The 27,999-nt window shown below is 46.9% G+C and overlaps 1 protein-coding gene across 1 annotated transcript in view; it reads right to left on the bottom strand.

Annotated features, from left to right (window-relative positions):
• The window catches only part of STT3B (STT3 oligosaccharyltransferase complex catalytic subunit B), a 347,362-nt gene that overhangs the window by 70,844 nt on the left and 248,519 nt on the right, over positions 1 to 27,999 (bottom strand). Inside the window, exons 12-14 of the mRNA XM_078663938.1 lie at positions 26,141 to 26,312; positions 25,431 to 25,604; positions 3,892 to 4,005 (exon numbers count right to left, since the gene is read on the bottom strand). Of these exons, the coding sequence (XP_078520064.1) occupies positions 3,892 to 4,005; positions 25,431 to 25,604; positions 26,141 to 26,312 (460 nt within the window). The remainder of the gene's footprint in view (positions 1 to 3,891; positions 4,006 to 25,430; positions 25,605 to 26,140; positions 26,313 to 27,999) is intronic.

A 27,999-nucleotide genomic window follows, 5' to 3' on the forward strand; every position in this document is an offset into this window, starting at 1 on the left:
AGGATTGGATGGTGACGCAACGCTACTACTAGTACTATAGCAGAAGAACTCAGTCGCAGGCTAGGATGATTTGGGTCAGGTTTGTATACTCTCAAAGAGCTACAATACAGATTCAGGTAAAACAATGAGTTACACCACTCATGTAAACTATGGTTGTAGTCTGAACCGTCCTCCGCATGAGTGTCGTCCGGACACTCCCCAACGGAGGGCACTGTGCTAAGCAGTGGCCGACAATGCCACTCGACCCTTGAACAACTAGCCAGTTGTTCTTGAACCGTCCCCCGCAGTGATGCTGGTCCCAGCACCTTCCAACGTGGGGTACAGTAAGTCCTGGTTAAGTAAGCACCAAGACTGTCGTTATTCAGGCATTAGAATCGTCCTACGCCCATAGAGTTAGCTATATCAATTCTTGTCCTTGCCAGAGCTTAGTTTGCGTGAGGAGGCCTATGAGCAACAGCACGACTCAGTCTAACCCCCTCTGGGGTTTGGTGTCCGTGATTGCGCAGGGGTAGTGAGCTGCTGCTCTATGCTCTCACTGGCGTGTTGGTTCGGAAGGCGTTTCAGCGCGCTACTGTCAGTCAATTACTTTCGGAGAATAGGGTGCGTGTACAACGCGGAGTCTGTTTCGTCCTCTCCGGGGCTAGATGTGCAAACGCGGCAAAACTAAGAACTAAGGCTCCAACGGGTCCGCTATCGGATGAATACAGAGAATAGGGAACGCGAGCCCCTTACCTTCCCGGCGTCTTTTCTTCGGCATTCTTCAATATCCGATGCGTTCTCCCGGCTCCGCCACTGTTTTATGCGTCACGGATGTTCACGCATGCGCGGCACCTAGACTCACGGGACTTGTAGTTCCCTCTGCGGCCGTTTTTGTAGTCCATCGTTTATTTTGGCAATACGCCGCGACCGGTCTCCTGTCGCCTGTCCAGTGCGATAGCGATGCGGAACATGAGGAACAGGACACCAACATCCTACGTTTTTAGAGATTCTCATGGGGCTTAGATGCACTGGGCACAACTGGACAGCTTCATGGGGAAGAATGAGCTGCAGCCTACCAACACTGCTGGACTGTTATTGCAGGTTTATGCTAAAACCCTCACTAAACCTGTAAGGCAGCTTGCAACACAATCTGTTCATGAATGGAGGGCCTAATATCCAACTTAAAAGGCTGGCTTAGAATTGCTGCCCTCTGTGGCAAAACATCTAAGGTTTATGAGGTAGTCTATGTTCCACAGTCTCCATCCAAGGCATAGACAAGATTGTATTCAGTCTCCTATCAGCCAGGCAGGAGCCCGAGAGAGCAGACTACAGCAGCTTGTAACAGCTGCAGCATGAAGGAATAATTGAAGGATTGCTGCCTTCGCCAGATGGAACGTGTTCCTGCCACTGTGGTGGCCTTAAAAGTATGGGGCGGCTGTTGCAGTACACGGTGAGAAAGTTGCCATTGTCTGTAAGCTAGCCAATTTGAATAGCCTGCTTTATTGGTGGAGAAATGGATTAGCTGGTGTCAATAGCCACAGAGATCATGCCATTGTATGACTGTGGTTCACCTGTTCTAGAACCAAATTTGGTTTCCCGATCAAAGTCTAGAGCTGAAGAGTTTGTTTATTAAGGACGCTTACATGCCTATCGAAAACTGTTGATTACATCCAGGCAGGCCTCCTGAGCACAACACTGGTGCCAAAAGATCTGGAAATGCAGTCTGTAGTGTCCAGAACAAACAAATAGATACATAATTGCCCGCACCTGGACCATCTCATACAGTGTGGCGTAGTGGAACCCTAAGGTACTCTAGGATGGTCAGTAAGTAAAACAGAAGAGATCTGAGAGCTAGACTGGCTGAAGGAAACATTCTGTTTCCGAAAGCATCAATTCTCTTTGATTCTTTATCTGTAGGATTGGTCGGAATGGAACTGGTGTTAATCTTACTTACAATTAGGCTCTCCAATCAATCAGGGGCTTGTAAAGTGTGCTACTCGCCCATGAGGGTCTCAAGGCGCGGGGGTCAGCTTTGCTGTAGTGGCTCTCCGTTTTAGTGTGCTTACTTAGAAAGTCCGGGTCACCGTCGTGGGTCTGTCTTCTAGCCACAGGTCCAATGACATGTAAGCATGAGCATGGCTTAGACCTCACAGCCAGAAGGGCATCAGTAGGGGTTGATTAAATGGCAGTCTAATGAGGGTGGGCAAGGGGGAGCAGGGGAGAAATCTATTCCCCTGCCTCCTCACCAGTGTCTAAGAGGAACATTTGCTGCTTCTTGCATTGAGTCTGAATAAGAACCAAAAACTGTGTGAACCCTCTGCTGGTACCAGCATTTGAATCAAGCTTTATTACCAATAGTTATGCTTTTGTAACTTCATAGCATGACAGGCCTTGATTGGGCAGCTGTTGGTTCAGGATCTGAGATTGGCTTCTGGATACACTATCAGTGTTTGTGTGATGATAGTGGAAGGATGGGGTTGGAGCAGGACTTATGCTTCGACCGTGAACTTTTATTGTGCTTGATGATGTTGCATTTCACCTTTGAGTGACAAACCGCCTTGGGATGCAAAAGGGCATGCATCACACAGAATAGGCACCGCAAACACGTAATGTGGGGCCATGACCAATAACTGCTTCCTGCTTTTCAAGACAGTTGGTATCCTGTTGCTGTCATGGAGGCATTGTTCCATAGCACATTGAAAAATATTTTGATGACAGGATAAAAAAGTTGGGAGCAGAATTCTGGATTAATTGGTATAGCAGGGGTCTCCTAAGCCCTAATGCAAGGAAGGAAACTCGGCGCTACCCCCTAGTTTTGCAGTAAAAAAACCTGTCACTAATGTACACCACTATGCCCTGGTGCTGCTGCACTATTGATAGCTGCTCATTTGTCCAGATCTGCACCCATAGGCGCAGAAAGAAAGCAACTGATCTCACTGTGTACGGACGACACATCCGGCTCTGCTCAGTCGCTTGCATGGTTGTGTAGTCACATGGCATCACCTACCAGGACATGGGAGCCTTGCTGAAGAATTCACTAGATCCTAGGTGAAGAATCTGCAGTTAGAAGTATACTTTAAAACCACCAAAGTGCAATGTTGCCCATGTTAATGTATTTGGCAGATTTTCAATAGTGCCTCACAATTTGGATTGGGTTTCGTCATGCCCATCAAACAGAAATACACTATCTATGAATGGTCCCCCTTGGGGAGGACTGTCTCTCAAGCCATGCCCTTTCCTAGTTGTCATGTATACCAATTCACCGGCACCCATATGTCCAGCCTCAACTATTTAGGGCTATGCCACAGTAAAACACTAAAATTCAACCGCCCTCGTCCTAAATCCAATGAATACCATGCAAAATCCTCGCCAGGCAGGATTACAAAGGAGTTCACAAACAAGGTAACATGTGGAAATTGACACACATTAAGGTGTGATTCAATGACACATTTAACAAACCATGCAGATTGTATAAAAAAAGTATTATTTGTAAAAGGAAAAAAATCTTGGAGTTTAACAGAAAATGAACACCAGAAGGGGCTACGTACAAGCAAATGATTTCCGTGCTATACTTATAACTGCAGAATTGCATTGTAGAAGCAGTTTTGCTGTTCCAATGCATCATAAATAACATGTATTCACGATGGACAGGTAAAAGGTTAAGCAGGCCTGGCGAGGATTCAAACTCTTGATAAGAATAACACATGTGAGCATACTGTATAGCTTATGAAACCTTGTTGGCTTTCCTTCATTGTCCACTCAAAATATTTTGAAATAATTTATGACTTAGGCTCTTGGGTACTGAAACAATTCCAACACTAGTAGTGTATTACTGAAAGAAGCAGAATTATGTTTAATGTTAAAAGAAACCAATATGAATGCAGCCAACAAATAATTTCAATAGACACTTACCTGCATTTCGCCAAATCTGTAATAGGACATTTTATACATAAGACAGTTGAGTAAAGTTGGAGAACCTGCTTTGTCTACCCGGAACTCTCCTTGGGGCGTAAAGTAGTCGCTTTCCTAAAAAGAAAGTAAAAATAATTTTAACAAATAAAAGCATGCCTAAAGCTGAAGGGGTTACAGTGGTGGAGCGGTTGCAAACAGTCACCTATCTGTACCATTCTTAGGTAGAAAGCAAAGAATTGGTAGCTTAATTCACTGACCACTTCAGCTGCTAAGCTCACAATGAAATATTTCTCAACTAGGAACAGTAAATAAGATCTCGCAATCGGCGAAGTACGACCTGTTTAGAGTCTCACTGAACACAGCTCTGTGAGTTCCTTGATAGGAAGTATCAGTTATTAGTTTGTGGCCATCTTGTGCTCAAATCTCCCAGAAACATCCCCAGTGGAAACCGGATACATGGTTCATTTATTGAAAGATAGATATAGATATAGATATAGATATAGATATATATAGATATATATATATATATATATATATATATATATATATCTATATCTATATCTATATCTATCTCTATATCTATCTATCTATCTATCTATCTATATATCTATATATCCCAATCACACTCCGACGTGATTGTGACTCTAGTCTCCCCCCACCCCAAAGAGTTTAAATTTTACTCATACTGCCCTTAAATCCAAACTGCACCTGCACAAAAACACTGCCTCAAACTATTTTTCTCCAAAGGGTAGGTGTGATTGGTAAATCAAAGTTAACAAAAATCTGTGTATTCTCAAACAATTTTAACTGTGATTGTGTGCAGTGAGCAGAGTATACGAGCAGTTACAGCTAAAGAAGGAAAACTGTTAGACAAGTTAAGTTTCCTGATGCACAAGTTACTACTTGTGTAACGATATATTTGTAAGAGACATTAGTTAGTATTAGATTCCTTACCTTAGAATATCCCCAGGCGTCAGACTGGATCCGGAAACTTTTGCGTAGCAGTACCCTTGCGCGTCGGTAGGCGTCGTCTGCGGCTCCGCGTCAGTCGTCGGCATCGTGGGCGCCGCGATGACGTCGTCGGAGTACTTAGACGCTGCCTCCGCGTGCTGACGTCAGTTCTTAGACACAGCTTTTCCGCGCCAGAAACGCAGAGCCATGTTAAAAACCAACACTGGTGCCATTGAAACTAGGGCCCTGAAAGGGGATAACCCTAACCCTAGATATTGGTTCGCAGAACGGGGAGGATGGGTGGGTCGGTAAGGAATCTAATACTAACTAATGTCTCTTACAGATATATCGTTACACAAGTAGTAACTTGTGCATCTGAAAGAGACACGTTAGTATTAGATTCCTTACCTTAGAATAGATACCCCAGCAATACCAACCCCGGTGGTGGGTCTGCGAACCAATAATCACACCAGAAAGTCCTGGAGGACGGAACGGCCAAAGAAGCCATCCCTCCGGACTTGGCTGTCCAGGCAGTAGTGTCTTGCAAACGTGTGCAGCGATGCCCACGTAGCTGCCTGACAGATGTCCTGTAAGGGCACACCCCTGCCCAGGGCAGTGGTAGTTGCCGTGGCTCGGGTAGAATGAGCCCGCAATCCAGCAGGGGGCTCTTTCCTAGCCAAGGAGTAGCATGCCTGAATACACAAGATGATCCACCGGGAGATGGTCCTCTTGTGCACCGCTTTCCCCTTCTTAGCGCCCACGTAACCAACAAAGAGTTGGTCATCCACCCGGAACTGGCGTGTGCGATCCAAATAAAACGAGAGCGCACGTTTTGGGTCCAGACGGTGGAGCCGCTCTTCCTCTTTAGAGGGATGCGGTGGCGGAAAGAAGGTAGGCAAGGTGATAGACTTGGGCAGGAAAGAAGGCTTAGTACGCAGCACCCTTTGTCAGGATGGACAGAAAGGAAAGGAGGAGTACAAGAAAGGGCCTGGAGCTCACTCACTCTCCTGGCAGAGGTGATGGCAACCAGGAAAGCAGTCTTCAAAGTCAGAAGGCGAAGAGGACAGTTGTGAAGTGGCTCAAAGGGAGCGCGCATCAGAAACGTAAGAACCACGTTCAAGTCCCACTGAGGCATCACAAACGGAACAGGAGGAAACGTGTGTGTGATGCCCTTAAGAAATCTATTTACAATAGGGGACTTGAACACAGAAGGTTGATCAGGCAGCCTTAGAAAGGCTGAAAGGGCAGAAAGGTAGCCCTTGATAGTGCCCAGAGCAGAGCCCTGCTGGTCAAGAGAAAGAAGGAAGAGAAGAACCTCAGAAAGAGGGGCTGCAAGAGGATCCACAGCCTTTGCTGTGCACCATGCCACAAATCTGTTCCACCTGCAGGCGTATACCGACTTTGTGGAGGGACGCCTGGCTGCCAGAATAACGTTACAGACTTTAGGAGGCAAGTCAAATGGCCTCAACTGTCGCCGCTCAATCTCCAATCATGGAGGTGGAGACTGGACAGGTTCGGGTGGAGGACCGTCCCCTGCTGCTGCGACAGAAGGTCCTCCCGAAGAGGCAGACGAACCGGGGGATCGACTGACATACTGAGTAGCTCTGGATACCAGTATCTTCTCGCCCAGTCCAGAGCCACAAGGATGACTTGGGCCCGGTCGCGCTTGATCTTCTTCAGCACTCTGGGCAGAAGTGGTATAGGTGGAAAGGCGTACAACAGACCGCAACTCCACTCGACGAAAAGCGTCTCCGAGCCAGTGCCGCCTTGGAAATTCCAACGCGCAGAACCGATGACATTGCGCGTTCTCTTCGGTGGCGAATAGATCTAGCCAAGGCTTTCCCCATTGCTGAAAGAGGCCTTGCGCCACGTCCGAGTTCAGACGCCATTCGTGATCCATCATGCACCGACGGCTGAGCTCGTCCGCCCTGGCGTTCGGAGAACCTACCAGGTGTTGAGCCACCAGGGTCACGCCCTGGCGTTCCAGCCATTGCCAAAGGTGAAGAGCCTCCTGGCAAAGGGTCCACGACCCCACCCCGCCCTGTTTGTTGCAGTACCACATGGCGGTGGTGTTGTCCGTGAACACCTGCACTACACTCCCCCGAACAGAAGGGAGGAATGCCTTCAGTGCTAGTCGAATCGCCCGTAGCTCCAACAGGTTGATGTGGAGCCGGGCCTCCGCCGGAGACCAGAGTCCTCTAATCTCCGCCTCTCCCATGTGGCCTCCCCAGCCCAGGAGGGACGCGTCCGTCACAACTTCGTGCTCCGGTTGGGGAAGGGAGAGTGATCTGCCGCTGACCCAATCGCGGTCCGTGAGCCACCACTGCAGCTGTCTCGCAGTGCCCTCCGAGATCAGGACGTGGTCGGACAGGTTGCCCTGATGCTGGGCCCACTGAAACTTCAGGTCCCACTGCAGAGCCCGCATCCGCCACCTGGCGTGATGCACCAGAAGGATGCAGGAGGCCATCAGCCCCAGAAGCCGCAGCATCAACCTGACCGAGACCCGGGATAATGGTCGAAAGATGGGAATCAGAGCCTGAATATCCCGGACCCGCTGTTCGGGTGGATAAACCCGAAACTGCGCCGAGTCTAGAACCGCTCTGATGAAGAGGAGCTTCTGAGAGGGGCACAGGTGTGACTTTGGCACATTGATGGAAAACCCCAGCTGGTGCAGGAGATCCGCCGTAGTCTGGAGGTGGCTGACGACTGTCTGGGGCGAGCCCGCCTTCAACAACCAGTCGTCGAGATAGGGGAAGACTGAAACCCCTAACCTGTGCAGATGAGCTGCGACCACCGCCATCACCTTTGTGAACACTCGTGGGGCGCTGGTAAGGCCGAAGGGGAGCACGGTAAACTGAAAGTGCTCGTGGCCAACCGTGAACCGCAGGTAGCGCCGGTGGGCCGGCAGGACGGGGATGTGGAAATAAGCGTCCTGCAAGTCCAACGCTACCATCCAGTCTCCTGGGTCCAGGGCAGCTAAGACCTGAGCCAGTGTCAGCATTTTGAACTTCTCCTTCCGGAGGAAGCCGTTGACGTTCCGTAGGTCCAAGATCGGGCGCAGGCCCCCTTTGCCCTTCTTGGGTACCAGAAAGTAGTGGGAGTAGCAACCACACCCTACTTCTGGCCCAGGAACGCGCTCGATGGCCCCCTTGGCCAAGAGGGCCGTAACTTCCTCCTGCAGAAGTCGCAAATGATCCCCCGACACACGGTGGTTCTGCGGTGGCATGGCTGGAGGAGTCGCCTCGAAGGGGAGGGAGTAGCCCCTTCGGACGATTTGCAGCACCCACCTGTCCGAAGTGACAGTGCGCCAGTGGAGGTGGTGATGGCGAACCCTGCCCCTCACTGGCGTCACATGGGCCTGAAAGCACGGACTAGGAGGGTTGTGAGGCGGATGCTGCGGGGGAAGGTGTGGACTGACCTCGCCGTTGACCCCTACCGCCCGTACGGCGGTTCCCACGGCCGCCACCGCGTTGGCTATTGCCCTGCGGAGCGTGGCTAGCGGCACGTGTGGGTGCACCCCTTCCGTGGCCACGAAAGGAGTGAAAAGCAGCCGATTGCTGGCGCGGGGCCGAGAGGCCCAAGGACTTGGCCGTAGCCCTGGAGTCCTTAAAGCGCTCGAGTGCATGGTCTGCTTTGTCGCCAAAGAGGCGACGGCCATCGAACGGCATGTCCATGAGTGTGTTCTGGACATCTGCCGAAAAGTTGGCGGACCTCAGCCAGGCGTGGCGTCTGACCGCCACCGTCGTTGCCATCACTCTACCTAGCGAGTCGGTGGTATCCAGTCCACACCGGATGGAATATTTGGCTGCATCCCGGCCTTCCACAAGGGCTTGGCCGAGTTTGGCCCGTACCTCCAACGGACACTCTGGCAGCACTTCCGCGACCGTATCCCACAGAGAGTGGGTGTAACGGCCCAAGAGGCATGCGGGGTTGGAAGACCGCAGACCCAGACTAAGGGATGAGAAGATCTTTTTACCATACTGCTCATACCTCTTGGATTCCCTGTCCGGCGGGGCCGACGGGAACGCGGACTGGGAATTGGAGGCCTGGATGACCAGGCTCTCGGGGATGGGGTGGGTGGACAGGAAACATGGGTCGCCCGGGGCTGGGCGGTGGCGTCTGGCCACGTTCCTATCTACGGGCGAATCCGTAGCGGGCTTGGACCAAGTGCCCAGAAGAAAGTCGGTCAAGGCCTCATTAAAGGGCAGCAGAGGCTCAGCCGAGCTTGACTGCGGTTTAAGGACCTCAGTGAGGAGATTAGTCCTCACGGCCGCGACGGGGAGCTCAAGGCCAAAGGCCTTGGCAGCCCTCATCAACACCACACTGTAGGTTGCCCCCTCCTCCGAAGCCACGGTAGGAGGGGAGACAAAACCAGTGTCTGGAGAGGTGTCCAGGCCACTGGCCTCCCCAAGGTCTCCTGCCCAGTCCTCATGAGACTGACACTCTCTGGTCAGAGGGTCCTCAGACCCCTCCCAGTTCTCTTCATCACCCATCTCCTGAAACTCAGGGTTCTCAACTAATGGGGCCTGTTCATAGAAGTGAAACTCCCCAAACGACGTCTGTAGCGGCGCCCATCGGGGCCGTTCCGACGTCTGAACAGGAACGAAGGTGGAACCGGGGACGGCGCCGCCAGAGGACGGCGCCGGAGGCGACACCTGAGGGTCCGACGCCGGGGAGGTCGTAAGGTCCACCGGCGACGAACCAGATCCCGAAGGAGGTCCAGCGGCGTCCTGCGCCGGAACAACTGAACCCCTCGGCGCCGGGATAACGGGAACTTGCGGCGCCGGGCCGAAGGCGGCGTCGGGGCCGCAGCACCCGACGGCGTCGGGGCCGAACACCCCGACCCGCTAGGGGTCCCAGTCAGGTCCGCTGGGCCCGAAGGCGCCGCGGAGCCCGTCGGAGGAGAGAGGTTCCTCATGGCCATGAGGAAGCGCTCGATCTCCTCTTGCGACGCGTTTAGCCCAGGGACCGTAGGGTATGGGGCTGGACGCGGCGCCCGCGACTCCGATGGAGCCACGTGGGTGGTGTCACCCGAACCCCCGGCCGCATCGATGACGCCGCTTGGACTTCTTGTGCCTCTTACCTGACGACGACTTCGACCCCGAGGATTGCGGCCTACTCTCGGAGCTGTGGTGGCTCCGAGCCCGCGACCTGTCCCTCAACCTCCCATGGGACCGAGACCTCTCGCGGCACGGGACCGACTGCCGGAGTTCGAGTCGCCTGCGGGACCGCTCCCGCCTGGCTTTCGAAGAGAGGGCCCGGCAGTCGGAGCAGGCCTTGTCGTCGTGGTCGACGCCTAGACAAGATAAACACAGGTGGTGAGGATCCGTGACCGACATCAGGCGGTCGCAATCCTCGCAGTGCTTTAAGCCGGGCATCCCTACGGCACCGTTCGGAGTCGAAAGACTTCGAGAAACGATCAAAAGCGATCAAAAAAGTTAGTCAAAAAATGACTAGGGTTACTGCTTTTTCCAGATCTGCGCTTGCTGGCGCGGAAAAAAGAAGAACTGACGTCAGCACGCGGAGGCGGCGTCTAAGTACTCCGACGACGTCATCACAGGCGCCAACGACGGACGCGGAGCCGCAGACGACGCCTACCGACGCGCAAGGGTACTGCTACGCAAAAGTTTCCGGATCCAGTCTGACGCCTGGGGATATTCTAAGGTAAGGAATCTAATACTAACGTGTCTCTTTCAGATTTACAGCATACAGATCACATGCTGTGTATAAACTGAACAGCAGTACCCATTGTTTTAATGTGACCGCCTGCTAGCATAAGTGGAAGGTGTTTGGAACAGAGTTAAGTACAATTTGTCCAACTAACAACACTTGTATGGTGTGCATGTGCACACAGTGCATAATTTAAGCAGTTTTCACCTTCTGCACCCTCAGATATGGAGCAGAGACCAAATTGTGGGAGCCAATGTGCTCATTTCTAACTTGCGATCTTTAAAAGACTGGTAAAGAGGCTAAACCACAAAATAGGGAGGCAAGTGGAATCTGCAGTTACATGAAGAGTATCCGCCAGAAATTGCATTACCAAAGGTAACATAGTTATTCTTCACATGAATACCTCTAATTGCAGATTCTTCACTCTTGGATTCAGAGCAAAAAATCCAGCAGAACAAAGTGGGAAAAGTGACCCTCCTGGTGGACCTGTCTGTCAAGGCAGTAGTGTTTTGTGTATGCACCAACACTCATGTCACAACCTGGTAGATATCTAATGCAGGCAATCCTCACACCAAAGCCACAGTGGCAGCATTGGCATTGATGGAATGAGTCCACAGGCCTTCCCCATCCCTTCTACTGATGGATATTGCAGTGGCTTACACAGACAGATCGCACAGAGCTCCAGGTTGATATGGCGCTGGTGCTCTGCAGTAGACCATATGCCTTTGATCGCTACATCTCCCAGGTGAGCGGCCCAATACAGCAACAACGTGTGTCACAACTATAAGGGGTGGGGACACAAGATTGGTCGAACCCAGATCAAACTGGCATCCACCAGCCATTTTGCCACATCTTGGGCAGTCTCTTAAGAACTGGTTAGATTTGAAGCAGTAACTCTAATGCTTGGCTCCTTGGGTTTGAACTCTCACTGCAGTGGCAGCATGTCCCACTTAGCATTCAGAATGAGGAGGATGCACAAGTCCAAGAGACCAAGAAACCCCAGAGCCACTCTCACCAAGACCCAAGATCCAGAAACATTGGGATCATATCCTTAATGTCTCAAACTTACTGCAGTAGAGGAAAGGATTCAGTGCAATATTTGCATGAATTGCCCCATTAAGCTGGATCCTTCTTGTGATGCTTAGGTGATATATAGGCTCTAAGAAGAATCCCAACTAAGTCCGGAGACCAACCGTTGTGTAGGTGTACCATCCCCTGATACTGGCAAACCCAATTTCAGAAGCCAGCTGTTGAGGTACAAAAATACATGCACCCCAACCTCCAAAGATGGCCCCTGGCCAATGCCATCACTAGTGTTCACCTGGGAGCCAAATTTAGGTTGTGGGGGAGCACAGCAAACAAAATGGTTGTGACCCATATTGAATTTGTCCTTTCGCCGAAAGACATTCAGTGGCAAAGAGACCGAATTGGCCTGAAGCTGCCGTCCTTCAGGTTGAGTAAATATCTGGAGTAAAATCCCACTACCCTTTCCGAAATCAATAGCCGTTCGATAGCACCTTTGGGGCGCAAATAAATGACCTTTTGCAATAAGGTTCCAGAGTATTCTTCCTAAATGCTTACGGTGTTTGGGATGTGAATTAGAGACAGAAGCAAAAAGTATAGCACTAACATTTTAAACAATTTATTAAAAAACTATTTGCCCGATTTTAAGGATCTACAGCTGGTAAGTGTGGGACTTGGTCCAAATCTTTTGGCTTTACCCCTCCTGTTTCATTAATCCATTTTTGTGGCTTTTATGACTGTGCACGTACCACTGTTAAACAGTGCTGAAGTGCTAGTGCTCTCTCCGTTAAACATGGTAATATTGGATCACACCCAATTGGCACATTTACTTTACTTTTAAGTCTCTGATATATGGTATCACTGGTAACTAGGGCCTGTAAATTAAAAACTACTAATGAGCCTGCAACACTCACTGTGACACCCACTGAAAAAAGCCTTTTAAAACAAATCTCAAGCCTGCCAGAGCAGCTTGTATTGCAGTTTTAAACTGCCATTTTGACCTAGAAAAATAAATCTTTTGCCAGGCCTAAACCTTCCTCTAATACAAATAAGTCACCCCCGGGGTGAACCCTAAACAGCCCATAGGGCATGGTGCATTGTATTTATAAGGTAGGACATGTGTTTTTAAGTTTTACATGTCCTGATAGTAAAAAGATCGTAAATTAATTTTTCAATTCTATAAGGCCTACTAATTGTCTATCTGAAGTTCAACCCCAACATCTCAAGGTTCCCGCGCCTCTAACCAAAATAGCTGGGAGACAGAAATACCAAAGTCCGGAAAAAGACGCAGAACTTGTTTTTATTCCTCACTTTGTACACAAGGGCCCACACGACATCCTTAATAGAAACAACCTAATCCGCTTATTCAACCATGTTCCGGCGCTTTCCGGGGTTACTTCTTCTGATCTTACATCAGTCAAGCTTGCCTCAATACCAGGCAAAGGAGGTTCGGATGCAACTGTTACAATGTGGTCTTGAGAATCCCTAAGGGATGCAATTTTTGGGGAAGCCAGCCTCTTTGAAGACTGGGGCATAGAACTGTGGGTTCCCCTACAAGAAACATATCCCCATGTTCTTCTTCAGTATGATCCAGTGAGGCCGTACATCAGCATAATGAAGGGGACTCTGGGTGCAACCCATGTTTGGCTTCCAGACGCTTCAAAAGCGGATAACCTCTAACATTTCATGTAATAACAATCAACCTCTGGTGAGCTGTAAATCCAGTCTCCCTGTCTCCCACAATACTCACAGATGCTATGAGTACTTCCATCGAGAGCCTCCAACCGTATGCTCCCAGCAGTACTCCTAACAGGGAAGCCAAACGGTCAGACTACAAACTGACCATTTCTTCTTAGAATGCGGCTGGGTTAAAGTCAACCCTCTCATCCAAATCAGCAGTGGAATATCTGAATAAAAGTGATATCATTTGTTTTCAAGAGACTTGGTCTCTATCTCCATCGGCTCTCCACGGCTATTATGAACTCTTTCAATCAGCCTCCCTGCCCAAATCCTATGGAAGACCTTCTGGGGGCCTCTCCATTTTCATTAAACACAGGTGCAGGATCGCAGCTACTCCCATCTATCGGAATTTAACGGCAGGGCAAACTGTACTAATTACCGGTCTTTCAACTTCAAGCAGGGCCTTTCCCTTGGTCTTAATTGACTGTTACCACAACATAGCTAAAACATCAAAATCAATGGCAACAGTCCTATTGGACAAACATCTGGAAGAACTTTTATTGGAATTCGCCTCAGCAGAAGTAATTTTATTAGGAGATTTCAACATCAGAGACCTGGTTTTCAATGCCCAATTCAGTCACCAAAACTTAAGAGCAAGAAGGCATGACCACTTTAACCAATTACAATTTAAGTTCTGCGAAGCAAATCACATTGGAACAGGATCCTGGTGTCCATCTGTCGCCAACATTTAAGAATCTTTCGACCATTGACTACATTTTTTTATCACCATCTCTGGCAAATAAATTAATCATGATGGAAATCCCCACTCGTACCGAGAGCGACTATAACCCTTTGACTGTAACAATGGACCTGCAAGTGCCTGCCGCTGCCGAAATAACTGAAGTGGGGCATTCAATGCAGGTCAAATTCCACACTCTAGTCAGACAAATTAAATGGGACGCTTCAGGTTCTGATAAGGTGGGCACTTGGCTCATGGGAACAACTCCAAACCTCACGCACAATGCTCCCACAGACATCCATCACTGGTGGGACAACGCCATTGTCAAATGACGAGACCTCTTAACAGGCCCTGAAGCTCACCACAGACCCCCCCCCCAGGCATCGCCCGAAGCAGATTTTTGACCCGGTGTTTGCCATCCAAAGAAGAGCCCTAAGGAGGGCTGTGCGCCTGCACAAATCAAAAGGCACAGAGCATTCTGCTAATAATATGGCCTTACTGCGGAAAGCCTACAGAAAATCATCATGGGAAGCCAAGAGATAGAAAGAACAGAATGACTGGCTAAAAATATTTGCCCTGTTAAAGGGAAAAAAAAATGACCCATTTTTGGAACCATATAAACAAACTTCGTTCCTCCAATAAGAGCAGGGGGAACGCGGTCCGTGAAGAAGATTGGTTCTAGCATGTGATTCAACAATACTGCTGTGAGGTTGCATTCTCGCCCCCCCTCTTGTTCAACCTTTACACACACACCGATCTGGGAAGATTCCTGGAGACAAGCAATCTCCTTCCGCCAAAACTGGGCCTTGCATAAACGAACCTGCACATTTTGCAATAGGACGACGATATTGTTATAATGGACCAGGCAAAATCTGGCCTCCAACGAGCCTTAAGCACGCTCCACAAATATAATACTGCTAACGCTCTAAAAATCAACCAGGAAAAGACGAAGGTTTTTATATTTGGCTGTTGCAAGAACAAGAAAAGCTTAAGGTGGAACATTGGGCCCGCAAAGATCAAAACATCATCAAAATACAATTACCTGGGTGTCTGGTTTAGTGAGTCTTCCAGACCATCAGTCCACCTAACCGCCTTGAAAAAGAGCTGGAGCAATAACATACTCTCTGACCAGACTCAACCAGTACCCGAGTAGTCCTTCTGCAGAACCCATTCTGAAGGTGATTAAAGCCACTCTTCTCCCCGACTCAAACTATGGGCATCAGGCCTTTCCTGGCGCATGCTCGGCTAGCCTCGACCACGCCCAAGTTTTCATTTCTAAAAAAATCTTCCATCTTCCGAATTTCATCCACAGGGCGAGACTACGGCTGGAGCTGGGCCTTCAAAGAATCTATTTTCTGTGAGGATGATACCCTGAAATACTTTTATAAGGGCACTAAAAGCCGCAAACACCCTAAAAGCCCGGTTAAAAGAAACTCTTGCCAGCTCTGGGAATCCGTGGAATCGTCAAATTATAAAGGCCATAAGAACACTAGACATCGACAACTCATTACTAACCGCAGACGCTATTCCATACACAGTCTGGAAAAGGGTTATCAGTAAGCAGGTCAGACAAATTTCCTACCGGATGGACATCCAGGATCTAAAAACATCAACTATCCTGCTCATACCTCCATGGGGTACCTCAATCTTACCTATTGGAAAATCTGAAAGCAGTAGCCTGGAAGAACATAATGTTCATGCGTCTCTTAGGTCTGCGCTTCACTGCCTTCAATCGATGGGCTCCAACAAGCGAGGAGGGGGCCTGCAGACTGTGTAACTACAGGTCTGAATCATGGTTGCATCTTCTGTGCTGTTGTCCCGCCCTTGACGCTCCCAGAAGACTTCTTTTAAAACACTTATATTTAAAATGGGGCATCAGAACATGTTGGGAGGCATCGGCCCTCTGCTTTACTTCCTTAGACACTCAAGTGCTTGCAAGGTCTGGAAAGTATGTGAGACTCCTGGACAATCTTTTTACCCTCTCTTGCCCCTGCCCTTCCAGTTCCTCCCCCAAAAAACTTATCACCGACTTTTTTCGCCCCCTGTCCTAGTATTACTGTACTAATTAATGTTATTCTTGGCTCTGGAAACCTGTTACGTGATTATAATGGTATCTACAAGATTGCATTGTTAGATATATATATATATACACACACACATATATATATATATATATATATATATATATTGCATAAACTTAAACTTGATGGTTTTCTTAGTTTTTGCTTTTAACGTGGTAACTGCGCTATGATGACACTATTGCAATGGTTTTAATCAACTGTTAATTTAATAAAATCCTACTTGGATAACATCGTGTTACCTTTTTACATTTAAGAAGTCATACTTTTTCTTTGGGAACAGGAAGGAACGTCATTTTTACACTCAAACAGCAATTTAAAACCCTCTTTAATAGTAATGTTGGATTTTAAGTCACAGTTGAAATCAAGTTACTTACCTGTTACTGTAGTTCTCCAGTATTGGAAGCTTTCATAGAATCACATGCCTGAATCATTCCCCATCGTCGAGACGGGAGTCTCCGGTACATAAAAAAGCAATGCTTAGCAGTATAGCAAACTGAAAGAGGCCTAGGCCCATTTCCCTTTTGCAACCCATAACCCTTGTTATGTAAAAAGGACCAAACTTTTCTCTGAACCAATCAGAGCTCCTCACCCTCAAGAACCCTCCTGAGAGAACCTCTTGCTCCTCAGATTTTCGCGAATTTGTGCATAAAACACTTTCCGTGCTGACTCCAAGGTGAGCCTCTCAGGGGAGGAGGGTGGGTCGCATGTGAATCTATGAAAGCTTTCAATACTAGAGAAGTAGTTACAGGTAAGTAACTTGTTTTCTTACTCCAGTATTGGAGCTTTCAGAGTCGCATGCCTGAATCCGAATAGCGAGCAGTGATATAACAAAGCACATTTGCTCTCTTTTCTCCATCATTATATAATACAGCATGAATAAACCATACATAGCAAAATAAAAATGTGCCTTTGCAATCAAGAGAAAAGGACGGAGGGATGTAAAGAGGGCTCACCGTTATTGGATGATGTTTCTCAGCACCGCTTCTCCCACCGCCACATCTGTCTCTGCAGCTGCTTTCAAGCAGTAGTGTCTGGCGAGGTGTGCGTCGATGTCTAGGTTGCTGCCCTGCAGATATCCTGGATCGGCACTCCTGCAAATAACGCAGTGGATGTGGACACTGCTCGCGTTGAATGGGCACGAACTCGTGCGTTGAGGTTTTCCAGTCGCTTTATGACAATAGACAATCGCACTGGAAATCCACCAGGCAATCCCACGTTTTGATAAAGGGAAGCCTTTTTCTGGGTGCGCTGAAAGCGATGAAAAGCTGTGAAGACTTGCGAAAGCTCTTAGTCTCTTTTAAATAGAATTTGAGACATCGTTGGACGTCCAGCGAATGCAAAACACTTTCCGCGGCTGTTGTTGGTAGAGGAAAAAAGCGTTTTAAAACCAACGGTTCATTTAAATGAAAGTCAGTTGGTACTTTAGGAATACATTTTGGATTAGTCCTAAAAATCATCCAATCCTCTTTAAATTGTAAAAAAGGATCTTGAATCGTGAGAGCCTGTAGTTCCCTTTCTCGTCTCGCTGAAGTTAGAGCAATGAGAAGCTCCACCTTCCATGATAGGAATTTAAGATCTGCCCTGTGAATAGGTTAGAAAGGCTGCTTCATTAATTGTGACAGTACTATGTTTAGTCGCCAAAACGGTGGTGGAGGCTTTATTGGAGGAAAAACTCTGAACAATCCCTTCATAAATTGCTTGATGATCCTTGCGGACCATAAGATGGACCCGAGGCAGACCTTCTGTAGCGAGATATTGCGGCTAAATGCACCTTTATAGATGCGTGAGCCAATCCAGACTTGGCTAAACATAAGATGTATAGGATAATTTCATGAGGTGCCGCAGTCAGAGGATGAATTTTGTTTCTTTGACACCAGAGACAAAATCTCTTCCACTTCATCCTGTAGGATTTGTTTGTACTATCCGCCCTAGCTTTTGAGAGGATGTTTTTACATTCTTCTGAGATATTTAGATGTTGAAACTCACAGTGCTCAGGAGAAAGGCCGCTAAGCGCAAGGATTTCGGGTACGGATGGAGCACTTGTCCCTGGGACATCGTCAGAAGCGATGGTATTGGTCAGAGGCGAATCGGATGGACTTCCGACAGCAGCAGAAGCTCCGTGAACCAGTGTTGTCTGGGCCACCATGGGGCTATCTTGATCAGCCTGCACGGTTCTTTCTTGATCTTCTCAAGCACTCGCGGCAGGAGGGGAATCAGAGAAAAAGCATTCCCCCAAGACCCCCTCTGGGGAAGCCAGCTTGCGAAGAACCGGCATTTCTTGTTCTCCCCTGTTGCGAAGAGGTCTACTGTTGGTTTCCCCCATCTTCGAAAAATGTTGTTTAGGACCCTCTGGTTTAACTCCCACTCGTGGCAGATGACTTGAGCCTGCTGAGAGCATCCGCTTCGAAGTTTTGATCCCCTGGGAGATGTTCTGCTGTCATGGATATCGCTTGCTTTAGCGCCCATTCCCATATTTCCTGGGCTTCTTGAGAGAGGGAGGGAGATCTTGTTCCTCCCTGCTTAAGTAGTGCATCGCAGTCGTGTTGTCCGTTCTTATCAACACTGACGACCCTCTTATCCTTGGTAAGAAAGCTAGTAATGCGAAGCGAACTGCCCTGAGTTCCAGCAGGTTTATATGTAATTGCTGCTCGTGTAACTTCCAACGCCTGCTGACTTGGTCTTGAAAAAACGCTCCCCATCCTTCTAGGGATGCATCTGTAGTCACTATCAATGGGGCTGTTGTTGTAAGGAATGAAAGACCCTGTGAGACATTCTGTTCCTGTGTCCACCATGTTGCTGCCTGAACCATGTCCGGTGTTACCTGGACTACATCCTCGAAGGATCCCACCGCTTGATGCCATTGTAGATCCAGCTGCTCTTGCAACGGGCGCATTCTGAACCTGCAGTGAGGCACAAGGGGAATGCAAGATGACATTGTTCCCAGTAATGATTTGTACGTGCGTACTGAAAGACTTTCTTTTTATAAAGTCTTGGAAGAGAGACCTAATTTTCAGCTGTCTGTCTTTGGAGGAAAACGCCTTGTATCCAGTATTGCTCCCAAAAAGGTGATATGTTTCGTTGGTCGAAGAGATGATTTTTCCTCGTGTAGAGTCAGACCTAGCTTGGCAAACAAGTCTATGCAAGCCTTTGTTGATGCTCTGGCTAGTGCTGCTGATGGTGCCTTAACTAATCAGTCATCGAGGTAAGGAAATACTTGGTGTTTTTGTTTCCTTAAAACAGCCGCCACTGGAGCCAGGCATTTTGTGAACACTCTTGGAGCTGATTTCAGGCCGAATGGCAGTACCTTGAATTGGTAATGTTCTCCGGCTACCATGAACCAAAGGTACTGCCTGTGTGAAGGATGGATGGGGACGTGAAAGTACGCATCCTGTAGGTCTAAAGTGGTCATATGATCCGATCCCCTGGGTCCAATAGTATAAGGATGTCCTGAAGAGAAACCATTCGGACTGCTTTTTGAGATAGGTGTTTAGGGATCTGAGATCCAGAATGGGACGCCATTGGAGGATGTTTCTCTGGACTAGAAAAAAATCGGGAGTAAAACCCCCTTCCTCTTTGGGAATTCGGCACCGGTTCTATTGCTCCCTTTCGGAGCATTGTCCGAATCTACTTCCGGATTTGATGCAAATGATTGACCTTCTGATGCATCGGCGGCGTACAAGGAGGTGTCTGTAGAAATTCTAGAGTGTGGCCGAATTGAATATTGTTGAGGACCCTTTGGTCCTGTAGTTATCTCTTGCCAATTTCGAAAATAATGAGCAATCTTTCCACCCAGGGGAGCATGCGATCTCAGTAAAATCGGTGTAGCCGGAACTTGAAGGTTGTCAATGTCGTCGGGTGTTGTCTTTACCCGGACGACCTCCTTTGCCTTTTGGAGTCAATTTCGTATAGCCTCCTGATTGCGGCTCTGTAAACTGCTGACGGTAGGGCTCAGATGAGGTGGAGTAAGAGGAATATCTCCCCTGCTGATATCCTCCTCTGTAAGACGTCTGGCCCCTACCCTTAGAGCCTCGAAAAGGAACCTTTCTGTATTGTAGAGTTCCTAATGCCTTAGCAGTATCAGTATCTTTTTTGATCCTTTGTAGTGTGTCATCTACGTGCTTGCCAAACAAATCTTCACCGTTAAAAGGAAGGTCCAAGATCTTATTCTGGACCTCCGGTCTAAACGCTGTCGCTCTTAACCACCCTTGTCTGCGCAGTATCGCTGCTCCTCCCAGAGACCTGAAAGCTGTAGTTGCTATATCCATAGCGCAATCTATGACTTCTGCCGAAGTCCTCTCCCCCCTTGTAGAATTTTCCTGGCTTCTTATCTCTCCGCTTTCCGGCACACGGTCAATATATGGCGAAAGTTCACACCACATTTGCCTGTCATACCTTCCCAGAATAGCCAGGGCATTTGCAGCCTTTACTAGAAGAGCCGACCTAGAGGAAAATCTCTTTCCCAAAGGACAAGCTGGAGCGCCGGCAGGCGCTTTATATTTTCTGTCTAGCCTGGCGAGCACCGGAGTCATTGTAGCTGATGTTTTCATGACCTTTAGGACTTCCTCCCAAATATGACTTACAATCGGCAAGGAACGAACAGACCTACGATAGCGTTCCTTGAAGTCATAAGAAACATTCAGCTTTATCCTCCCCCATAGTGAGTGTGAATCTTTTAGTGGCCCTCTCCATCAGGTTATGAAATCCACCAATGTCCTCTGGCGGAGAATCCACAGGTTTCGGTGTAGGAGACGAAGGTGACGGAATGAGATAATCGTCCCACTCTTTGCTATGGTCCGTAATCTCCCCTTCTTCATGGTCATCATCTTTGGTATCTGGATCTTGCTGAGATCTTGGTGGTGAAAATTTAGGAAGAGGCTCTGGCAAGATCTCCCGCCTACGTACTGGTGTACCTGGTACAGAGCATGGTCGAGGCGCAACCTCGGTAATTTCCTTAGAGGTCGGGGATACAGGATATCTTATCCTATAATCCTCTAACATGAATTGTAGATCCTTCAATAACGAAGACGGCACACTTGTCATCTCCTCGTGATGTTCCTGGTGGTATTGTTGCTGCTGTTGGGAACAATCCTTTAAACGCATCCTGTGAGTCCTCCTCTTGGTATTTCACCAGTAACTGAGATGGGCTACTAGCATATCCAAAAGGACCACCATCATCTTCGTCCTCTGAATCTTCTTCTTCCAAAAGGTGAGAAGGAACTAATGGAGACACCTTACTTGGAGATGTAATTTCCGGTGTGATTGTTCTTTACCAGGCCCAAAAACGCTTTTCTGTTTTTTTCTTCCCTTGTTGACGAGCCCGTCGACGAGATCGTCATCGCGACGTTGTAGTCACCGTAGTCGTCGGTCCCGTGGTTGTTGCAATCATCGAAGATGTGATTGTAGCCATGATCGTCATCAACGCCGAAGGCCTCGTCGTCGACACTGTCGTCGACGGTGGAATCGTCGACAGTGATAAAGCCTTAAAACAGTCTTTATCAAAGGTTTCGTCGACGACAATGCCATTTTCGTCAATGATGTCATTTTCCTCGTCGACGCTCCTGTCGACGAAGTAGATTTTTTTCTCTCTCTTTGATAGTAATCTTGACCCTGGGAGGAGATTTTAAAGGCTGAGGTAGTTTTATTCAGGTTTCACCTCTGAAGCATGACCCTTCTTCTCCTTAGTTTCCTGAAAGAGTTTTTGAGGGACTGCGCCCTGAAGTGGTCTTTTTTGGGGCCTTCTCAGGTCTCACCTGAGGAATGAGCCTGAGGAGATCTGTTCCTTTTTTGAGATCTCCTAGACGAAGATGACTCCTTCTCACTATCGCTTGAGAGGATCTCCTTTCTGGCTTTCACCTTCTGATGCCAAAGTAATAGCCTTCCCTCACGATCCCTTAAGGCTTTAGTGGAGAAGGTAGGACATACCTTACAATCCTTCGCCTGATGGTCTGGATAAAGGCACTAAATGCAGTCTTTATGAGAGTCGTCTGTATAGAGCCTTTTCTTAGAGCAGGTGGCACAAGCTCTAAATAGTCCTTTTTTCTCCTTGTCAGCCATGGTAGTAGAAGAAGGAACTTCAAATAAAACAATCTGGAAAATGAGATAACCTCAAATCCCAGTCAAAGTGAGTAGAACTGAAGAGTTTCAGCAGAGCTCAAAGGAGACTCCCTGGCACAATGTACGGTAGAAAATCTGAGGAGCAGAGGTTATCTCAGGAGGGTTCTAGAGGGTGAGGAGCTCTGATTGGCTCAGGGAAATGTTTGGTCCTTTTTTCATAACAAGGGTTATGGGTTGCAAAAGTGAAATGGGCCTAGGCCTCTTTCAGTTTGCTGTACTGCTAAGCATTGCTTTTTTATGTACCGGAGACTCCCGTCTTGACGACGGGGAATGATTCAGGCATGTGAATCTATGAAAGCTCCAATACTGGAGTAACTGAAAATGGCACTTTTAGAAAGTTGAGATTTTCTTGTCCTAACCATCTAGGGCCTACTGTCAGTCTCTCGGGCCATATTACACTGCTGTTAGAAATTTTATATTCCTCTCAGACAGTGTGACAAGTGTTTAGGTGTGAACAGGATGGGATATCCTGATAGGACTACACTTACACTTCAATAGGGGCAGGACACGAAAAGAACCTGGCACCAGTCTTGTCACCACAGAAACCTTGGACCCTGGCAGGGGAGGGGAAGAACTTTCCAGATCTAAATGTGGGTGTAGGCCAACGTCTTTCCGCCACTTCAAAGGCTGGCACCAGGTATAAATATTGCATTACCTAAGTTACTCTTAAATTCATTCCTGAGCCTGGGGAGGATCCCCAGAATGACTGCCTTACACTTGGGAGGACTGCCCTGCTGCCACCAGAGGACTGCCCTGCTGCTTGAAGCTTGGGTGATATGGCAGTTTTCTGTGGGTACTTTGGCCTGTTCCAATGCATCCTCCTTGAAGTATTGTTGGGGTTTTCTAAAAGAAATGGTTAGAATGTTATGGCTTAAAGAACTGACAGTTAAAGTGGGCAATGTGGTGCTGGGTTTAAGTGGATGGATTTCCTCCTTTCTGCAATAAAAAAAAAACTAGTCAACTCATCTTGGTCACCTGAATTTTACTGGCAGATCATAGAACACATTGGACCATGATCTCAACTACTTGCTTTTGTTCATACTGTACAGAGAAACTTCAATAAATCATAATCATCATCAATATTTGGAGTTCTGGACTCATACTATGCCTCTGAGCTCCGGCTTCCCTGGATTCCTGGAGGGGAGGTGCATGAGTGGTGCTTGGCTGAAGAGATGCACATGAAGGCTAGTAAAAAGGAACGAGAAGCTGGAGGAGGACCTCAGGTCTTGGAGGGAGTTGTGTCATGGGTTTCTGAATCCTTTGGGACGCTTGAATGATCAGCAGGACTCAGTCTAGTGGCTGTACAACCGAGGATGACCAGTCGATGCCAGAGCCACCGGCGACGCCACAAAGGGCCCCACACACGGCAAGGGATCCGCAGACGCCCCAGGAGGGGAAGGAGGAGAAGCCAGCGAGGCCTGCAAAGCCACCGCACATGTCTCCATTTGGGCTCTAGACGCCCCCACACCGGGAAACGGCGGATAGGGGGGACAACACGCAGGGCCAGACCAAACGCGGAGAGCCCGCGCCCCAAAAAAGCCGGGAACCAGCCCTAGGGGACAAGCTGCAACACTTACAGACAGGTGAGCGATGCCCTTGCAGCCTGGGAGAAGGCTGATGTCAAAGACGGAGTTGGCGATTCTTGAAACCCTCCGCAGGGGCTGGGCGTAGTGACGACGCCAAACTAGACATGCAGGCTAAAAGAAGTTTCATCCGGCGCTCCCGCCAGGACTTCGGTTTCATCTGCTGGCACACCTCACAATCAGTGTAATCATGGTGTTCTCCCAAACACCACATGCAGATGGGGTGAGAATCCGTAGCCGACATCTGGCGTGCACAAGATGAGCAAGGCTTAAAGCCTGAAGGCATTCGCGCACTGTTCCCACACACATACAACAAGTGAAGGGGAAAAACGTCCGAAACAGGACAGGAGCACGACCCAGATCCGCGTTGCACGTGGAAAAAGAAAAAATTGACATAGGCGCGCCGGGGTGGGACTTATGTGACCTCGCTGACGTCACGTACATGGAGGTCAGGGGGTAGTTGCGTGATGCCGTCCCCCCGGTGCGCAGGGATGCTGGGCAAAAATGTTTCCGGATCCAGTCTCATGCCTGGGGATAATTCTACGTTAAGGAATCTGCGGTTAGTAGTCTCTATCAGATAATTGCTGTAACATACACTGCATGACAAATGCCTGCCCGTTGGTTTATGCAATGCTGGTAGTAGGGGGTTGGGTGGGTGGGTTATTCGGGGGGTGGGGAGGGAGCGTTGTAAAAACTGGATTTTCAGAATAGAAGGAATAAAGCAGTTAAAGAACTGAATGTAATAAGTGGTGTGATTTAGTTCCTTATGCATTCAAATTTCTGAAAGGGTAATTATGCAGCACATAGCCAATAGCGTGTAATTTAGTTGGCCTTTCCTATGGTGTTTAGAACAAATTGTAAGTGTCAAAGTTCTAACAGGATTTAAGAACTTGATAAAGAGATATTTGAGATGAACCTCCTTTCAGAAAAAAAGGTCTGAAGGGTAATAGTTCACATAGGTCATCTACTCCTAAACCCAGGCAGGATGGCACCAATTATATAACTGCACCAATTATATATTAATGTATTTTTTAACAATAGCAATTGAGAGAGCTTGTACTTAAGGCGTGAATTCACCCAACTGCAAAATATGGCATTTTGTCAAGCTGGGCTGAGGAAAAACAAATTCTAAAGGTGGTCACTTGCTTCACAAGATGCTTCACAAGAAATACAAGGCTCTGGTTCATCTGCTTTTGTCCAGGGCTTCACAGTCAAATAATTAATTTGCTAAGACAGGTGCATACTAAGCATTCAGATTTGAGGAAAGTCAATTAAATGTTGCTTTGATGCCAAAAAAAAACATTTCTTCAATTTTAAAATTAGCATGGGAAGTTGAAAAACAAGGTGTGTAAAGCAATATGCGTAAAAGGAATCAGTTATTAGTTGCCGCTATAATTCATTAATATTCTTTGTTTAAGTAAAAGTACAGATTTACAATTTCATAAGCTCACTTTTAATTACTAAATGTGTATTTTGTTTAATTGATCAAGGTCAAAGTTTTATTCATTCAATAAAACAAGTATTTTCTAGCTGGAGCAAGAATTGCTCAGTTGCCAAAGTGCAAACAACAAGGGTAATGTTTAAGGGAAACACAATTTTAAAGATGGGCAAGAGGAACTTCTTTAAACTAATATTTCATGGCAAAATACACATTTCAGTGCATAATCTGCATCATGAATGTTAGACAGATCTCCTTACCCTTATGTCCTTTGGATGCTCCCCTTCAGCTATCCTAACCATCCATAGAAATTTGTTAATGTCATCGCCAGAGTAGCCAATCACTCCACCAAAAATTATGAGCACATAATCCACATCCAGGCTGCGCATTATTTCATAGGCAGCAGATTCATTTGAAGACATTGCTTTTCCCACCTGGATCATAACAAGAAAAAACATACTTATCAAATACATGACGTAATTTTTAGTTCGCAAGTATTTCTTTGCCAAAGACCACTAGAAATGTGTTGATTCCCAACAGGCTTCAAAACCAGTCTACATCATACAAATAAAGTATACATGGCATGTGAAGGCACCTAAATAATATAAGTCAATGATCAATTACTAATCTGAATAAATTCTACTCTATATTAATTCCAGAATTCCAAACAGCCCGACAAAAATTAACAGCTACATTTAAATACTCCTAAGGTCCAAGATTTTCTATTATTTAAAAAAAAAAACGATTTTAGTGAAAGTTATATGTGGGTAGGATCACATACAATAAATCTAGTTAAACCATACAGCAATCTCATACCCAACCTGCTATAAATTAACAGGGTCAAATTCTAAAATCAGTTATGATAATCATTAATTTACATTTAAACTATTCACTGAACTGGGGCATGGAAAAAAAACAAAGGGACAGGCTGCCGTTTTACTAAAGCTGTTCAACTTTTGCTCATACTTACCAGTGCTATATGGCTATTATTCCACGTGTTGTTGTCAACTAGAGTAGTCCGATTAGCCATCCCTGCTATCTGATAGCCATAGTCCCACCAGGACATCACACGTGCATGCTCATCTGTGTTTTGTCTTAGCCAGTAGTATGCTTCTCTGAAATCATCTAGGATGTTTCGTGTGCTGAAATATTTAATGACAGGAGTTTAAAAAAATCTCTTCAATGTAAACATCTAGGTTCATCTTAATTCTAATAATAGGCAGAAAAAAATGTGACTGGTTATATTTTGGGAACGATATCAATGCAATAATATACATATAAACCTCCCAGAAAGGCAAAAAGTGTGCATTCATACTGGAAAATCAAAATAAAAGCCTTACATATCAGTAACTACAGTTGTACATCAGTGGTATGCTTCATAAACGAACATCTTGACATATCTCCATTGTCAGGCTGTGGATCTCCATCCTGACAATGAGGAATATTCAATGGCTGAGAACTTGCAGCTTTTTGTCCAGTTAGCATACATATATTAAAATGCCTTCAACTACCTGCAACCACTCTGCCTCTCAATTTTCATTGACTGTATGTTTCTCACTCATAAGAGTTCTGCAAAATATTAAGTACCTTTCCTACCCGAGCTTTTTAATACTTGCTAAATCAATTAGGGCACTATGCAAGTCTCTCACTTTTCAAATCTGTACACACCTGCCTTTCATTATTTGATTAACACAGTCTTCTTCTTAAGCTGCTCAAGTACTGATTGGACGCCAACTGCTCGAAGTATTTTAAGAGATGCACTTTCACCTGGAATGCAACAACCTCCAGTAGGCAACTTTCAATATACTAGCATTTCTATTTTGTTTCGTGTTAACTGGAAAACCTCAACAGTGCTTTGAAAGTATACGACCTTCCAGAGCAGACGATCAGGGGAAAATTAGCACCACTTAAGTGCTTAGTTTTTTTTTTTTTTAAACAGCAATTTTAAGAAGGAGCACTCAATAACAAATTAAGCTCATTACAGATTATTTAATTACTTTTATATCTTAAGACTTACTGGAACACCTCATAGTAGATTGGAGAAACTGTTTCTTAAAAGAATTTCAAAGCTATATACAGCTGCTTTATTTGTGTATATGCAGCAGAGTTATGATTCATCCCCATCCAGGAGCACAGTCATCTTACTTCCTGTTTCTTGCCCATTAGTACGAGATGCTCGCTCAGGCTTACCACTTTACTACTGTGGTGCCTTTCAGCCTTGAGAGGCTTGGAACACTACTCAGTGCCTTTAAACAGAGTGCCTTGTCAAAGAATCGCATCAGGGACTGGTCTTCCAAAAAGCAGTAACCCAACAGGGCCAGATGCTTCAGTTCTAAGTAACCTAGTGGAGACAAATTCTCACTGTGAGTAATAACCACTGGGCATAACAAACCTACTTTTGTGCCACACATCAGCTCGGCAGAAGCAAATCAAAGTGTGATGTTGCACACTCTCAGATGCTTCTAAAACAGCCACCAGAACAATGATGATTGTTGGTAGATCCTTTTTCATATAATCTGCAGACCTTTCAACACATACTTCATTCTTAGTGATTTCTTAACAAATCAAAGAGGTATGGGGCAAGGGTGAGACCTGCTAAGATTCGCAGGATGAGCATCCCTTCTGTTCACTATGCTCCAGGGCATCTAATTCAGGTATGTTTGGGGTGCCAGAATCAACAATATATTATACTGTCTTTCTTCAGACAGAAAGAAAAAGCTACTTACCTTTGGTAACAATTTTTCTGGTGAATACTCTATGTACGAGTAACTTACCTTCGGTAACTATTTATCTGGTAGAGACTATTCTAGCCGCAGATTCCTTCATGTA

This window comes from Lissotriton helveticus, chromosome 10 (assembly GCF_964261635.1).
Source record: "Lissotriton helveticus chromosome 10, aLisHel1.1, whole genome shotgun sequence".
In the NCBI taxonomy this organism is placed as follows: domain Eukaryota; kingdom Metazoa; phylum Chordata; class Amphibia; order Caudata; family Salamandridae; genus Lissotriton; species Lissotriton helveticus.